The sequence below is a fragment of the Artemia sp. Qi Xiang Cuo genome, chromosome 15 (genome assembly GCF_049724085.1).
Source record: "Artemia sp. Qi Xiang Cuo chromosome 15, ASM4972408v1, whole genome shotgun sequence".
NCBI classification, from domain to species: Eukaryota; Metazoa; Arthropoda; class Branchiopoda; order Anostraca; family Artemiidae; genus Artemia; species Artemia sp. Qi Xiang Cuo.
In genome coordinates this window covers 9,908,746-9,927,420 of record NC_142808.1, presented here as the reverse complement: position 1 = coordinate 9,927,420, position 18,675 = coordinate 9,908,746, and the positions used below count along the sequence as shown (strand labels likewise).

At 36.4% G+C, this 18,675-nt stretch overlaps 1 protein-coding gene across 1 annotated transcript in view; it reads left to right on the top strand.

Moving 5' to 3' along the window:
- Positions 1-10,944: 10,944 nt before the first annotated feature.
- LOC148943306 (homeobox protein Hox-B1-like) overlaps positions 10,945-18,675 on the top strand; it is a 50,597-nt gene continuing 42,866 nt past the window's right edge. Inside the window, exon 1 of the mRNA XM_089101858.1 lies at positions 10,945-11,894. Coding sequence (XP_088957984.1) covers positions 11,087-11,894 — 808 coding nt within the window. The 5' untranslated portion in view covers positions 10,945-11,086. The remainder of the gene's footprint in view (positions 11,895-18,675) is intronic.

The following is an 18,675-nucleotide window of genomic DNA, read 5'->3' as shown; positions in this document are numbered from 1 at the left end:
CCATAGGGTCTGGGGTCTCCCTTGGTAGCCAACAAACATACTGAAAGCAATTTTCAAGAAGGATAAACATTGATGATTGCTTTGAAGCAAATTATGAAGCCAATTTGTTCACGACAGGGTTTAAACCAGTCTATTAAGAGGAAATTGCATTCACTTTGTTTGGCCTTCTGTTGGTGGTGTAATGGTCAATTTAGCCACCAAAAGTTTCATATCCAAAAAAGGAATTTTGCTGATCACTGCCTAGTATTAATGACATGGAGTTACGCATTAAACAGGGTAGCACTCTAGAGTTAGAGTTCCCCTGAAGATTAACATGTTGATATAACATAAATATCATCATTAGGCTCATTATTATATGTTTTTTTTTCAAATATCGTGATCGCTTTTCTTACAGTACACAACCCCCCAGCCCGGATGGCAACCACATATTACACTAGGATATATAAAGAAAGCACTAAAATGATGAACTTCTTACTTCATAATATACAGCATGTTTCTACTAATTAGATCATGGTTCAATTAGATCGTGGTTCCATTATTATCATCATTCTTAAATTATTTCAATCAAGATTTCATCTGCAATTCTATTGCAATCACTCGGTTGAAACTGGATTTCATCGTCAAGAATGAAGGCACCTGATATACGACGCTGCACGAGATGAGAAACAACGAAGAAATACATAATTAGGGCTATAACATGGAACAGGGACGTATGCAGGGGGGTCTCCGAGTCCGGCACCCCCCCCCCCCCGAAATCTCACGATTTTTTTCATTTTCCCATAATTTTCAGATTTTTCTCACAGAATAATGGGTTTGAAGGATTCCCCCGAAACAAATTGGGCCCCCCAAAACAAATTCCTGCGTACGTGCCTGATATGGGACCATTAGGAGAAGGAAAAGGGAATTTCCGGAAAAGCAACCATGATATTTGGTGAGAACATAAAATAAAGCATCTAATGCTCCTTCTTATATTTTGTTAACATGTTTCCTTTAGAGGAGAAATAAATATAGCAGTCCTATCTTCAGGGTCATAGGTCTTGCATTTTTATTGGGGGGAGGGGCAATAGGTGTCCACATACGGAGAGTCAAGGGGCATGGGCATTATAATAATTTTTCTTTCCAAACTATTCGAGGGGTAACTGCCCCCTTCCTCCCCCAAATGACACCACTGGCTGTTCTCAACAGTTCTGGGTTCAAAATACGCATGTAGACAGTTTAGGATGGAAGGGAGAAGAAGCGAAGAATTACACAAAACATTGCTTGCGCATCATACGGAAGAAATTTTTGTTGGGGACATTGCTTCAGGGGAACAGTAAAAGAAACTACAAAACAGGTAGATAGAGGGGAAACTAGGGGGGAAGTTATAATACCTTAAATGTGGGGAGGCGTGGACCCAAAATTTCCCAATATGTACGTGCCTACCTGGAAGACAGAAGCAGCCGTCCAAAACATAGGTTTAGAAACACTTTTCTCTTTCTAGTTTCTGGCCCTTTAACTTTGAACAGAGACTTTTGATATTATCCTTTTAGATTCAGGCGTGTGACCATTTATGTCAAATTTTATCGGCCTTTCTGACAGCATCTCATTCTCTTAAGTGGAGGATAGAAACACATTCTCCTTTTTTGTTAGACATGCCAGTAATGGCACCAGGGAATTCAGACACAGTAAGAAACCTTAATTAATAGTAATCAAATTGTAAGAATATTTTCTCTATTCATAAGATCCATAAAGATGTATTCTAGATATTTCTTAGAATTACCGTTAATCTTCTATTTTTAAATGAACCATATATATATATATATATATATATATATATATATATATATATATATATATATATATATATATATATATATATATATATATATATATATATATATATATATATATATATATATATATATATATATATATATATATATATATATATATATATATATATATATATACATGTGTGTGTATGTATGTATATATTGTTTTGTGAGAATGTGGCATACTGAAAAATTAGGTGGAAAAGGTATAGATAGGTTATTATTTCGTGATGAATTATGTTTCCTCCTCAACACCCTTATCATAATTTTCGTATATATATATATATGTTATTATTTCATATTTGTTTCTCTCCACACTTATCATATTTTCTATATATATATATATATATATATATATATATATATATATATATATATATATATATATATATATATATATATATATATATATATATTTTTTTTTTTTTTTATATATATATATATATATATATGTGTGTGTTTGTGTGTATGTGTGTGTGTGTGTATATATATATATATATGTGTGTGTGTGTGTGTGTGTGTTTTTTTTTTTTTTTATATATATATATATATATATATATATATATATATATATATATATATATATATATATATATATATATATATATATATATATATATATATATATATATATATATATATATATATATATGTATATATATATATATATATATATATTATATGTGTGTGTATGTATGTATATATTGTTTTGTGAGAATTGGCATACTGACAAATTAGGTGGAAAAGGTATAGATAGGTTATTATTTCGTGAGAATTCGTTTCCCCCTCCAACACCCTTATCATAATTTTCGTAAATCCTCTGCTAACCGAAAATAGAAACCTTAAAACCAGAAAAAACTGTCAAAATGAAGTTTGACTGTTGTACAAGGGTGACTGGATAGCAGTCATGTCATTAGTATTCTTAAACGTTCCAAACTGGGTTAATTTTGCATTGTATTTGGTCTTCTATTTGTATCAAGTTCCCATGCAGCCACTGTTTGAGTAAGTAGTCGTTATACAGGTCAATTGAGCCTTGCAGGTTGACTGAACAGACGGGGGGACCATCGGGGGTGGAATATGCCGAACATGGTTTTTATTTCTAAAATTCGCTTCATTGAGCGATGCTTGGTCCCCTGGCACTGTGACAATGAATTCATATTACTTCTAAAAACAAATAAAATCTAATATAATGCTGCAATTGTACGTAAGAAAGTTTTTTTTATTGAAATACCAAAATACCGTAAGAAAGGTTATTTTGGTTTGAAATACCAAATTCAAAGCCAATAAAAATAATAAGAGACTACGAAAGAAATTACAAACATTGTGAGGTTTTGTGGAAGGTAGGTACATGTCCAATTTAAAATGCGTATTCTATAATTGAGTGTAGATATCTCCTCTGTGGGATGGCAAGCTTGGGGGACACAAAAAGCATATAATGCCATTAAGGGAGATTTTTTAAATACCTTAGAGTCGTCAGTGGCGGATCCAGGGGAGGGGTGAGGGGGGCACACGCCCCCCTAACACACTCTTAAGTAGTGTAATTTACTCAATTAACGCAAGTTTGCGTTAATTAAAATTGCTCCCAACGCAAGTTTATCGGATCAACCTATTTTGCCCCCCCCTCCCTAAAAAATCCTGGATCCGCCACTGGGAGTCGTCACTCTCTAACAGGGCAGATATCATGATTAGTTTTGTTAAATCATGACTTGGACATTCTACTTGTGTCATTTGGGCACTTTCTGAAATTTTGCTAAACTGGTTATTTAACCTCAGTGCAAAAAGCTGTAAATGAATAAAAATGAAATTTATATCTACTATTCCAATACAAAATTTGCAATTTTTTTACGGTAATTGTCTATTAAACAAAACACACACAAAAATTACGCTCTGTAAGATCTGTTGAATCTGCGAAGAACCGGTTTACTGTCTGCATTGACAATTAGCTTTGGCTCTGTGAAAAACTAAGATGGTATATTTTAATTAGATGGTATATTTAATTAATGGTATATTTTAATTAAATATTTAGTTTGTATTTTGGTTAGGTATTTAAATTGATGCCTTCTGGGCGGTCTGCTTTACATAATATTTTGTTGCAGTTTCCATAATTTTGTTAATAAAATATTATATTTTCATCCTATTTTGGTATATTTTCATCATATTTTTGCATATTTCAATAGGATTAACCAGGATTAATCAAAAATTTAATAAAAAAACAAGTTTTTTAAATTGAAAGTAAGGAGCAACATTTAAGCTTAAAACGAACAGAAATTATTCCGTATATGAAAGGGGCTGTCCCCTCCTCAACGCCTCGCTCTATACGTTAAAGTTTTTATTGTTTAAAAAAATAGCGTTGCGAGAAAGAGTCTAACTTTAGCGTAAAGAGCGAGGCGTTGATGAGGGGACATCCCCTTTCATATGCTGAATAATTTCTGTTCGTTTTAAGTTTTAATGTTGCTCCTTACTTTCAGTTTAAAAAACTTGTATTTTTGTTAAATTTTTGACCGTTTTGAATTGCTGAAGGTTTTGATTTTCGCTCACCGTACATGAATAATTAAAACAAAATTTGCATATTAGTTTTACTTTTATTTGGTTAAATGGCTGTCTCGAAAGTTCTTAAATTTTATTTACGAACGTTTTTATTAGTAATAAATATACGTAACTTACTAAATAACTTACGTAACGAACTTCTATATTCATATGTTTTAATGCGTATATTAGGGGATTCGCCCCCCTAGTCAATACCTTGCTCTTTCCGCTAAAGTTCGAATTTCGTTCTAATTCTTTAAAAATAACCCCTTAATCACAAAGGTCGTTAATTAGAATAAATAGCTCTTATGAAAGTACTAAAAAATCTTTGGCTTAAAGGGCGAGGTATTGACTAGGGGGCGAACCCAATCATATACGTAATAATTTCTGTTCGTTTTAAGATTTGGTGTTGCTCCTTACTTTCAGTTGAAAAACTTGTTTTTTTTTTAATTTAATATCTGATGGTTTTTTAAATAATGGTGGGAAATCCTGCGCCCCCTTCTTAGCATTGTTCCTTCCCCAATGAAAACTTCCTCTTTGGAAAGATCCTCAAAATCACCACCGACCCCCCCCCCCAACTACCAGAAAAAAATCCCCCTGAAAACGTCTGTATACTTCCCAATAACCACCCAATATTATATGTAAACATTGGGTAAAGTTCATAACTTTCAGCCCTCCTCCTGGGGGCTTTGGGGGATTAAGTCATCCTAAAGGACAAATTTCTTATATTTTCGACCATGTTGAAGAAAATGGCTATCTCAAAATTTTGACCGGGTGACTTTGGAAAATAATGAGCTTGTGAGGGGGTCTAATTGCCCTCCATTTTTTTGGTCACTTAGAAAGGGCACTAGAACTTTTAATTTTCGTTCGAATGAGCCTTCCCACGATATTCTAGGACCGCTGGGTCAATACGATCACCCCTGGGGAAAAGAAAAAACAAACAAAAACAAATAAACAAATAAACACGCACCCGTGATTTTTCTTCTGGCAAAAAATACCAGAATTCCATATTTTTGCAGATAAGAGCTTGAAACTTCTACATTATGGTTCTCTGATAGGCTGAATCTGATGGTGTGATTTTCATTAAAGTTCTATAGCTTTTAGGTGGTGTTTCCTCCATTTTTCAAAATCAGGCAAATTTTCTCAGGCACGTAACTTTCGATGGGTAAAACTAAACTTGATGAAATTTATATATTAGAAATCAGCACTAAAATCTGATTCTTGTGATGTATCTATTGGAATAAAAATTCCGTTTTTTAGAATTTCGGTTACTATTGAGCCGGGTCGTTCCTTACTTACAGTTTGTTAACTCGAACTGTTTGATTTTGATGAGTAATCACACAGTTCGTGGTAATGAACTGTAAGTACGGAGCGAACCGGCTCAGTAGTACCCTAAACTCTAAAAAACTGAACTTTGATACCAATTGATATATCAAAAGGATTGGCTTATTATACTGACTTCAGATACATAAGTTTCATTAAGTTAGTTTGACCCATCAAAAGCTACGAGCCTGGGGAAATTTGTCTGATTTTCTAAAAAAGGGGGAAAGACCGCATCGAAGTCATTAAAATGAATTTTAATGAAAATCACATCATCAGATTCAGCGTATCAAAGAGCCCTACTGTAGAGGTTTCAAGCTCATATCTGCAAAAATATGGAATTTTGTAATTTTTGCCAGAAGAAAGATCAGATTACTTACTTACTTACTTAAAGCTCTTGCTCGGCAGCGTCGCCAGCGTAGAGGGAACCAGTCGTCAGCGCCGTCAGTCTTCTCCAGAGTGGTCGGTTCAGGGCGAGGGTTGTCACTTCAGCTGGGTTGATGTTTCTGGAGGCGAGCCGATCACGGATGAAGCCCACCCATCTGGTGCGTGGTCTTCCCCTAGGACGCCTCCAGGCGTTTGCAGCTGGGTCGAAATCGAAGATGAGCCGGGCGGGTGTTTGGGCAGGCAGACGGAGCAGATGACCATACCAACGCAGCGAGCGAGACTCAAGCTGCTCGGACAGGGGTGGGAGTTTGAAGGACCTGAGAATTTCTGAATTTCGTACCCTGTCGGGCCATCGGGAGCGTTCTATTTTTCGGAGGTGTTTCGTCTGGATGGCATCTACCTTCAGCGTCTGTGTCTGAGTCAGCGACCAAGTCTCAGCAGAATAGAGCATAATGCTGGCAACCGAAGCAGAGTATATTCGTGCTTTGGTGAGACGGCTGATCTGGGGTTTATGGAAGACTGTTTTTAGAAAGCGACCGAAGACAGAGTTTGCTTTTGCCGCTCTTGCTGATATTTTGGCATCTAGGCTTCCGTTTGAGCAGACAATTGAACCAAGGTAGGTAAACTGCTTGACTACCTCTACAGTCTGGCCACAAATTTCCACAGATGACAGGGGGTTGGACGGCGTTTTCTCAACGGGCATTATCTTGGTCTTCGACCAATATATTTTCAGACCAAATTTCTCAGCGGCAGAGGCCAGTGTTTCCAGTGTAGTTTTGAGGTCACTAATGTTTTCGCATATTAGCGCCACGTCGTCGGCAAAGTCGACGTCTGAAAGAACTCTTCCAGCAAAGCCTATGCCAACTCGGCTGCACCTTCTGTGTTTTATTCAGGATGTGGTCTATTACACAGTTAAAGAGCTCAGGTGCAGCGGCACATCCTTGCCGGACACCATTTTTAATTTTGAAATATCCAGAAGGCCGTCCATTTACAATCACCGCACTTTCAGTATTATTATACAGTTCTTTGAGGAGACGGACGATTTTCGTGGGTACGCCAGCAGACTGAAGCATTAGCCATAGTGACTCCCTATCGACAGTGTCGAAGACCGATCAAAAATCGACAAAGGTAATGTACGCCTTCCTCTTATATTCAAGAGTTTTATCTACTAGTTGTCTAATCGTATGGATTTGCTCGGTGGTGGACCTGCCTGGCATGAAGCCAGCTTGCGGGGGGCGACGCAGGGCATGGAGGTATCTTGTTGCCCGTTTGAGAAGCAGCATAGCGAAGAGTTTTCCAGGAACTGAGAGTAAAGTTATGCCACGATAATTGATACATTCTGCTTTGCTCCCCTTCCTCTTGTAGATTGGTACAAGTAGGCCCTTCTTCCAGTCTGAGGGGATTTTTTCAGAGTGCCACACAAGGTTAAACAGCATTTGTAGCCAGAGGATCATGGCTGGACCCCCATTTTTAAGGAATTCCGATGTTAGGCCACATATTCCTGGCGCTTTGTTATTCTTTAGCTTGCGGGTGGCAGCTTTTATCTCCTCCGCTGTAAATTCAGGACCATCAGGAGCAGGTATGGTAGTAGCCGCAGCAGCTGCTAGCTCATGGTCCGTCTCATGGTTCATATCTGATGAAAGATCAGATATACGTGTTTATTTGTTTTTTTTCTCAGGGGTGATCGTATCGGCCCAGTGGGCCTAGGCCGTCGATATATGGCTCATTCTAATGGAAATTAAATATTCTAGTGCCATTTTTAAGTGACCAAAAAAATTGGAGGGCAACTAGGCCCCGTCCCATGCCACCTTTTCAAAAATCGTCCGATCAGAATTCTTAGATAGCTTTTTTCTTCAGCATAGTTGAAAGGCCCTATAATCATATGTTTTTAGAGATAAAATGACCCCCTTCAGACCCTAGGGAAAGGTTTTTAAGTTATGAAATTTACCCAGTGTTTTATTTGTTATTGGGAATATGTATACATTTTTCGGTTGGGAAGGGAGAAATTTTCTGTTCGGAGGATTTTAGACGGGGAGAATTCTCCATGGAGAGGGAAGTTTATAGGGGCGAACTTTTCAGGGGAAATTTTACCCTTGGTGAAGTTGCCATAATTCCTAAACAAAATTTCTTTATATGTCTTGCTTTTTCTTTACCGATTCAGTTTTAGGCGTGGAGATGTTAAGGGTAATTGTTCGGGGTAAATATTCTCAAGGATTGGATTGCCCAAAGGATATTTCTGTGGGGAGGGGGAATTTTTCACGGAGGGAGAGCCAGGTATCCTGGCGTTATTAAAAAAAACGATCAGGAATTCAATTAAAAATAAACAAGTTTTTTAATCATATACACAATAGTTTCTGTTTGTTTAAATTTTAATGTTGCTCCTTACTTTCAGTTGAAAAAAACTTTTTTCATTTATTTAATGAAGCTTAGAGACCAACATTTTTCTAAAGGCAATGAAAAAATTATGTCAATTAAAGTAAAAGTATATAAAAATGAAGTTATTAATTAAAAATTAAGATATAAACTCCCAGCATTCAGTTCTGTTGAGCAATGCCGAAGCGTTGGACGGATATTTTTTACCAATATCGACAGTTTTGAACTTGTTTATCAAACACCAAAATATTTATTGCCTTTAGACTCAATTGCTTATAAAAATTAACGTATTATCAAAGTAGTTTGTTCAAAGTAAAACATTAAAACTAAGATTTAAAAAATCAAATAGAAATTTTTTTTAATTCAATATTTTTAATTTAATTTTGAATACCAAAAACCAATATATTTGACAGCTTTATACTTCAGAACTGTACAAAATTAAATCTTTATCAAAGCGACAACTAGATAAGTACAATTATTCATGGAAAAATAAATAAATAATAATAAAACACAAAAACGTATCCGTTCAGGGGGAAAATACAAAAATTCCCAGCGTTCCGCTCAGGGCAAACATTTCTGATTATAGTGGCTTCATATATCTGCTCATGGGTAGTCTGGCAATGCAAGCAAAAGTTGACGGTATGTTTTACCGAAATCTTGACCCCAGTAAGCCAAACCTGAATCTCCTGGCAAAGGCTGATCTAAAGCAAAATCTGGGGGGGGGGACAATGTGACAAGGGCACCAATGATTGACCAAACTGACAATTTTATTTAAAAAAAGAGTAAAAGAAGAGAATAACAGACTGAGGGGACCAAAAAAATCTTGAGGAGGAGAAGAGGGGTACCCCCAGTCCCCCTGGATCCACCCTCTTCTTCTGGTCCCGAAGCCACGATTCCAACATACCAAGAAAATCATCAGGTTTAAATATATATATATATATACATATATATATATATATATATATATATATATATATATATATATATATATATATATATATATATATATATATATATATATATATATATATATATATATATATATATATATATACGGATAAAATATACACATACGATATACATATACGTATATGTGCAAGGACCACCTCATGGGTCCTTAGATGGCTCGCACTTCATACTAAAAAAATAGAAACAAAACAAATAAAGAAAATGACATCGAGATGAAAAGCAAGAAGGCTCGAAGGCTCCCAGACGGCAGGAGCAATGCAAACAATATTTTTTTTAGCTCCGTTTTCCTCTTATTTACGGTTTTCTTCATTTTTAAGATTCCAAATCATTTACAGCCTATGCATAAACACATGTGTGCATACGCACGCATTTTTGAATTTGTGTATATTATGCTTTTATAACTAAATAAAAATTTCTTGGGTGGGGTCATAAAATTACCAAAAACAGGTCAGTTATATAGGAAATTACCAAAAAACAGGTAAAATTACCAAAAACAGGTCAGTTATATAGGAACGCAATGATTAAATAAGTCTAACCATTCTTTAGTTTTCAACGGGCCGTATCCGCATTGCACCTCTTTTCGTAGCATTTGTGTCTGAGCAACAGATAGTCTTTTTTTTTTTTTTTTTTGTCAAGTCTAGAAGATTTTGATATAATTGTCTGTTAGTCAGTGCACCCTCGAGAATTTGGATCTATAAAATCAGACGATGACCTGTTTATTGATGTTTGTATGCGGAGACAATTAGCTTCGGCTCAGTGAAAAACTGCATTGTAGCTATATTTTAATAAATATTAAGTCGGTATTTTGGTTAGATTAGGTTAAATTTTGCATGTAGCTCCACTATGCTCAACCCCCAACCCCCCTAATGCAGTGGTGGATCCAGGGGGAAGGTGAAGGGGGCGCGCACCCCCTAACGTAGTCTAAAGTAGTGTAATTTACCTAATTAAAGCAAGTTTGCGTTAATTAAACTTGCTCCTAACGCAAGTTTATCGGATCAACCTATTTTGCGCCTCCCCCTTAAAAAATACTGGATCCACCCCTGCCCTAATGTGCATATATACAGCCCAAATTATATATATCATATCTATCTCCGAAGCGTCTCAGTTGTTTCAGCCCCGTACCTGTAGATCCAAATTCTCGAGTATGTATTGGCTAACAAACAAGTACCGATTTTGACATCACTAAAGATAAAACTGGACAAAATTCGATACTTTAACCAAATAAGAATGGAAGTACTTAAATTATTATTATCCGAAGTGATATATAGAGTTTAGATTATGTTTAATCCATTTGCATTGTTTTCTTTTATAATAATTGCAGAATTCTTCAGCCACAAACTTCTGGATGTAATCCTCAACAAGAAGTCATTTCTTATATCGTGTTCAATATGCTTGATTACATGATGATGCGGTAACAAAAAGTCAATTTTATAATGACGCTCTATCTTGAATTATCTCGAAAATTTTAAGTCCAAAGTAGGAGTCTAGTGCCATAAAAAGCTGCGTGGGGAGGATCCATAGATAAAGAGGCCCCGCCTCTTAAGACTCTGGAAGTCATTGCTTTGATGCCATTGGTCAAATTTGTTGACGTCAAGTTCATCAGCATTAAGCGTTCCAGTCCCGCTGGAGTCTTATTCCAGTGATACATCTTTTCAAAGGAGGATTTTCAGTCATTTAAGTGATTCTTCGTCAATTTGTTTATGAGTAATCACTGTCAAATGAGAATGAATAGCAACTTAGTTTACAGTTCTTGTGGTGACAATAGTTATCAGGCCTCTCAAACTTACGGGGCAGATTATAGTGCTTATTTTGGAAATGGCCCTGGAACTACTGAAGGAAATCATATTGGATATATACCAGATACAACCGTAAGTGATCCAAGAACCCCAGTACAGGAAGAAAATGCTCATAGTGATAATGATAGCAGTGGAATAAACTATACTAGCCTTGATTCAAACCATTATACACATCAGGGTAGATTCCCCTCCCCTGTTACAGCTGCAACAGCTACGAACCTGTCCAATTTGCATCATGTTGGATCTTCTGTCTCATCACCAGCAGTTGCTGCTATATACCCTAATTCAGAATACTCACATCAAACAAACCCATCTTTATCACCAACGATTGCGCATCAGACCTCCCCCTCTGGAATACCTCATTCACATAGCTTACTTTATGCTCATCATGCCCACCATTTAAACGGGGGGAGTCATCCCACGCACGAAAGTGTCTTAGCGTCTGGGTACGGGTTTATGGATATTAGTCAATATTCCCAAAGACAACACATCTCTGGTTTAGCACCGGCTGGTTTTGGATATCCTTCGCAATTGTCTGATGCAATACGAGACCATTCATGTCAAATTCCGGGAATGTTCCCTTTGCAAGTTGGTCACCCAGGGACAGTGAATTCTAGCCAACATGGACACCAAATAACACATCAGAGCTCACCACAACAAAATCTTCCGCAATATAAATGGATGCAGGTGAAAAGGAATGTTCCTAAACCAGGTAAAATTTTACAACATTCTTTTTATTTCTTAATAGCGTGACTCGGGTCGTATTCAGCATTTTTGATGGGGGGAGGGGGTGCACACAAAAACTACAAAATGCATCAAAATTTTGCTTATATGCATTTTTAACTTTGTACGAGTCGGACAAACATTTCGACGGGTTCGAACCCTCTTTCCCCAAGGCTGTATCCGGGAAAGGGGACTGGGGGTTTTGAACTCCCCTGACCCGAAATATCTGTCCAACTCGTAAAAACGTAACAAAAATGAATATAAACACATTTTTGATGCGTTTTTTGAAGGTTTTTGTAGATCCCCCCTGAAAATCCTTTTATGACCCTCCTCCCCCAGGAAAATTCTGGATATGAGCCTACATAACCCTCCTGAATACGGCCTCTTGGCGTGCCTATTATGAATGTTCTAATATGTTCGACTACAAACTAGAACATGATTCACAAAAAAAATGAATTTTCTTAAAGTTGGACTCTCGGCCGACGGAGCCTTAAGTAAAGAGCTAAATAAAACTCGAAACGAACATGAGTTATCTTGTATACAACAGGTGGTGCCACGACCCTCAGCCCCACTCTTTGTCCTAAATTTTATTTGCCTTTTGCCTCCCACCCCAAACAATTTAAGAAAGAATGGTCACGAACAAGAGCAAAATGACAGACGAATTTTCACAAACAGGGCTAAATAGAAGGGTCAAGAAGTTTGATCTGTTTAAAACCGGTTTCCCTGTATGCACTCTCAGATAATCAGCTGAGCTTGAGTGAGATAAACCACTATGCAGGTACATTTTAATTAAAAAGTTAATATATAGAGTTGATTAGGCTATGAATAATGTAATGCGTTCTGGGCGGCCTGTTTTACTTAATTCTCTGTTGTAGTTTCCATAATTTTGTAACTAAAGTAGTATATTTTCATCATACTTAGGTATATTTCATTATGATTAACCTAACTTTACTTTTTGAGCGTAGTTGGGATAACACGTAAGTACCGGGCTTATTTGTTCGTTCAAATATTTCGATAGGTAATTCATGTTTAAAGAACTTGCAATCACCTGTTGACTATATTTTCTGTAACGCTTTCAGTTAAAAACTAGTTAAAGTTAAGTGTAAAAAGAGTGTTAAGGTAAGCAGTGATTCCTCTCACGTAGACAGTGATCCCTCTCGCATACAAGATAATTTATGCTAGTTTTCATGCTAAATATTTTTTTTTTGGTAGTTGTATGATATAGCGCCGACCACTCAAGAAGTGAAGTTAGGTTAATCCTAACGAAATATACCAAAGTATGATAAAAATATAATACTTCAGAAGCAAATTTGGGCTATATATTTGCACATTAGGGGGGCGGATAAAGGTAATGGGTCTGCATGGAAAATGCGTTAGCTATAGTTATTCTGCATCTTATTAAGTAAGAAATCTTTTTTGACTTCACAATGTCCAAATAATTTACCCCCACCCCACCCTACTGTGCAAATATGTAGCCAAAATTACACATCTCCCATCTATTCTGTCACTTATTTTTGTCTTGTCTCACGCTAAGCTAAAAGAAACTAGCGATAGAAACCGGTTTACTGTGCGTCAATGGATGAAAAACATGAGTGGTTGGCTCTGTATCATACAAGTACCTTTTTATTATTATTATTAATTTAACACTGTGAAGGCCTCAACTAATTTTAAAATCAAGTCAAGCGATATTACGAATAAAAACAAAAATGTACTGTGACACGACATAACCAGTGTTAAGATGCTATAGTTCTTCTATACTACAATATCTACTGATCTTTTTATTCTACTGAAGAAAATGGTAGGTCTTTTTGAACAAGGAAAAACTTCAACAGGTGGCTGCACATGTTAAGCTATCAAACATTTTATGATAGTGAAATATAAGTAAAGAGTAACCGGTGGTAATAGCGACCTAATACTCTGAAAGAAGAATTCGAATAGCACAATACACAAATCAGAAAAAACATTTTTTGTTGTGCTTAAAAAATGTGTAATGTTCACATAATTTTTAGATAAATTGGGGGATTCTCAAAAAAGGGGTGATCATGAGGGAAGTTGCGTCATCAAATCCAACATATAGTCCTGAGGCACAAGTATCAATAGCCTATCTTCAGATAAATGTAAAATACATTTATTATATTTAAATAAAGGTAATTATATTAAATTAAATTAAAATATAATTATAATGAAATATAATTAAGATAAAATATAATTAAAATTATATTAAAATAAAGGTAAATGTAAAAACACAATTTTTAATTTATACCGAGAGCAAATGTCACTGGTGGGCTTTTTTTCAGTGGTAAACGTTTCGAGTCAGAGGTCATACAATTTAGGACGAACGGTTCATTCAGACGGAAGTAGAGTTTTATTCAGTAAGTGGCATGGGCGCCCATAAGCTGAGTTCCAGGGGGGGGGGGGCAAACTTCGTCTAATTGGCACTTTTAATGCTATATAATAGAAATCTTACAACAAAAATATAAAAATAAGACAGCATCATTCAGCCAGGGGGGGGCGGAAGCCCCCTGCCCCCCCCCCATATGGGTACCTATGGTAAGTGGTCAGTAAGGTCATAGCTCTGCCATTTTGTGGTACAAAATAACAATTTTAACTCACAGAGGGCCAAAGTGCTATCGAGTGGAAACTCTGAAAGAGTCAATCGATTTAGAAGTAGTTTCAAATGCCATAACACCCCACAGTCATGCCCATATCCAGTGTGGATTTCATTTGTTTTCCTCATAATAAATTTATTGTCCCAAATTCCAGAGGAATGGCCCCCCTACCCCCCAACCGGTGCCCATGGGATGTGGGTACGTCAATTTCTTAGCTAGGTCAGTAATTTAAACTCCCTCAAATTTACCAAAGGATTTCTGTCTAAAATATTTTGACAACATTTTCGGACTGTTTACTATCCATACACATCAGTGAAACTTTGAACTAACAGAGCAATATGAAATAATTAATGAGCTAATTAAGATTCTTCAAACCAACATAACCTTTTGAAATAATGACATCATGTACCCTTGTACTCGTGTAGTGGAAGGATTCATTCCTGCTAATCGTGGGTTCTGAGGTTCAATCCCGCACGGTACAAGGGAAGGTTTTATAGCATCTAAAATATTACTAATTTTTTTTTCATTAATCATTTTCAATACATTATAGTGTCATAATTAATGTCTCAAAGAGTAGCTTTTTGCCCTTTGTTTAAAAGGGTCCTTCCTAATGTAAACAAAATTGTGGTTGGTCACGATATTTTATTTTTAAGGGTATGACGAAGAGTTATCTGAGGGCAACAAACCCCTCTTGTTTTTTTTTTAAATATACCCTCCTTGAAACACTCGTAGATATTTTAAAATGGTCAAAAGATCTAGCAGCTGTACCTCCAGGAATAACAAGCCCTTGGGCAAGGATTGTGTATTATACGAAATGCACCTTGTTGTCGAGAAGGATATATTACCACTGGGAAAAGGGGAAATGTTTAATTCTCCATATGTCCGTAGGGGTGAAGGAATTAAGGTGAAGTTTCGGGGAATTTTGCAGGGTAAGACAAAAATTGAATTTTATTACAATGCTGTATTTTGTTAATTACAAAAAAAACTTTTTCGCATGCTGACCAATGGTCTGCGTTGTGCAGGTACCGATGGCCTGATTCGATGCTTTCGGCCGGAAGTGCAATGCGTGGTTTGGGACAAATCATCCGACGCTTCCCATGTTTCCCTCCAGATTTCTCGAGATACCGATTCAGAGCTGTGACTCTGGCTGAGCTTACAGGGTCACACCATTGACCCCCGTTCCAAACCAAACAACCAACGACAACAGGGCTCAAACCACTGACCTCAGGGCTTTAATTCTGGAGCGCTAATCACTAATTACAAAAGGCACTAGATATTTCAACTTCCTTTTTCTTTATATTTTTCCAGATCCCTGTTAATGGTGACAGAAAAAAAACAAGAATAAAAAGGGATATAGGTGAGGAAAGAGTGCATGGGCGTAGGGAGAGGGTGGCAGGGAGGGGGGCAGTTGCCCCCCTAGACCTTCAAATTTAAATTAGATATGGCTGAAAAAGAAGATGGCTGGCAAAGCAGTTGATAAAAGGCCCTCCATCACACTTTCGACTGCCCCCCTTTCTAGACAATATGCTGCCTACGCCCATGAAAGAGTAACTTTCCTTATTGTTCAATCTGGAGGCTGTAACCATACTGTGTTAAGTTTTGAAAATGGCTGTTCCAATTAAACAATTTTCATTTCATTTCCGACACCATCTGTGAGGGTTTTCAGGCTATTTTTCAAAATTCCTCAATCGAAATAATGGATAACAAAGCAAAGAAAACGTCGTCCACTATCATAGAAACCGTCACTATCATAGGCGCAAAATCTTCATTTCTACGGGAGATACAAGAGCTCTCCGTTTGAATTAAATTAGGTTCCAATATAATATTGACTATTTTGATGTTCTGAAACATGCTTTTAATGAGTTTCCAGGGGATAAGTCCCCATAAATCGTAAGACTTCAGGGAAGGCTCTGCCCATGAACGCCCTGAATGTTGCACCTATGGTCACAATGGTCATAATTACTATACCTCAGTAAAAAATATCAAACCAAAGTCATCATAATAAACTGAAAATCAAGAATGTCATAACATAGTAGAGCCAAGACAAAAACGTATTGAAGATTTAAAATACAAACAAACAGAATATTTACTTCTAATTTTAGCTTTTTACTTTTCGTTTTTTTTTACTGGCTAAATATTTCGAGAAGAATCCAGTGAAAGAACCACTGGAATATTAATGTCTCCAGAAGATCGAGTGTCGTAATCGTGGATCATGGATCTAAAATTTACTAAACTATCAAATCATTTTCAATGTAACACCTTTAATTAGGTGCTGTTTTCCTAGACCACACTGCCGTTCTACGACGAACAAATAAACTTTCAAATGGGGATATATCCATTTATTTAGATAGTGAAAAAACAGGTACAAAAGTCCAAATATTTCGATCTCATATACAGCGACTGTATTCAGTAGAAATTTGAAAGTCTATTTGTTAGATTAGATAGATTAAATAGACTCCAATGAATCCTGCACAAAAAAATGAATAAATTGATAAACAAATAAATAAAATGAATTTTAAGAAGCCAAAATTGTTTTGCTATTCATTTGAATAGCCTAAAGCAAGCGAATGCCTAAATTCGAGCGAATTTAGGCATCATATTCCACACAATATGAATTGCTATTATAGGATTGAAATCTGACCTTACAGGAGGAGTAAAAGGGATTAATGCATCATCATATAGCTATGTGAGGTCGTTATAGCCAATCTAAAAGTTCAGTTATTCTCTACGACAAACACTAGAGAGAAATTAGGAGAGAGTAGAGAGAAATTAGTAGAGAGTAGAGAGAACACGTATACATTCTTCTTTAGTCAAAATAATGATTTGACGCCGCTGCAAACACCCCTCCTTTCCTCATTGGAAAGGTGTTGAACATCCTGGGAAGAGAAACAGGGTCGTATCCAGGATTTTTTTGGAGGGTGTTTCACACAAGGATTTTTTTCAGGGGGGGGTGCACAAAAAAATCCTAAGCAAATGCATATAAAATTTGTTTATATCCATTTTTGTTACGTTTTTACGAGTCAGATGAGCATTTCGGGTGAGGGTTCAAACCGTCTTCTCACCCCCCCCCCCCTCTTTGGATACGGTCTTGAAGAGAGGACACTTCGGGAATCCTCAAGTAGTATCAAAGAACATTTTCTGCTATATTTACTGTCTTCGTCCCCTAGTCTTGATAGTATAACAAATTTTAAAGAGGTCATGATTTCACAATTTGTCAGGTCCGAGGAACCACATTCAAATCTTTCCTTTTTATTTGCGACGTTGTTCATAACATTAAGTCATATATGAAATCTCTGGAAAAGTTGTGCTATGCACTACTACGAAACAAACAACTACGTAACGTTGCACTACGTTGTGCTTCGTAGTTGTGCTATTGTAGTTGTGCTTCAAAATCTCTTAAGAAGAAATGCGATTCGGTGTTTTGGGAATAAGATTTCAACTAAAAAAAAACAGTTCATTACCAAATTACTTTTCTTTCATTCTTTCGATTTTATCACAAAATTGCTTTAATCTTCAGCTATGTCTAACAACTTATCAGGGCTAGTTTTCCTGATCACATTTTTTACCATTTCTGTCTTTTCTATTCTTTTGCTATGATGTTTAATTTCCTTTTCATCCTCATTTACAATGAATAGCCTACTAATATAGCCTACCATAATTTTACTCGCGAACCGCCTCTCCGCCCATGACTGAAAAATGCGCGATTTACACGTTAAAATCTAATAAGCCCGATTGGGCACATATGTTTTTGGGGCGGCGGGGGGGGGGGTAGGCATGTAATCTTTCTCTCCTTGCGAAAATTTTCCATTAAAAGGTTGACGTTAATGTTTGTGTGTGCGTTCCCGATTATTTATCTTTGACTTTTTAGTATAAATAAGTTAAACTGAGTTTAATTTTGAGTCTTATGCAATCCTTTATTTTAAGTAGAACTCATTGTAATCAAAAGAACTCATCGTGATATTATGCAGTCAGTAATTGTAAGGAACAAGACAGATTAAGTCCAATTCTTATCTTCGTTTACAGAAGGATTTAAAACATGTCCTTAGGCGCCGCTAAGTCGAGACTACCTTAAACTAAACATAAATCTATTTGCAGTGGTTACATGGAATATGAATAAATTTGCAGTAACGTGATTGCTGATATTGATACATATGTGAATTA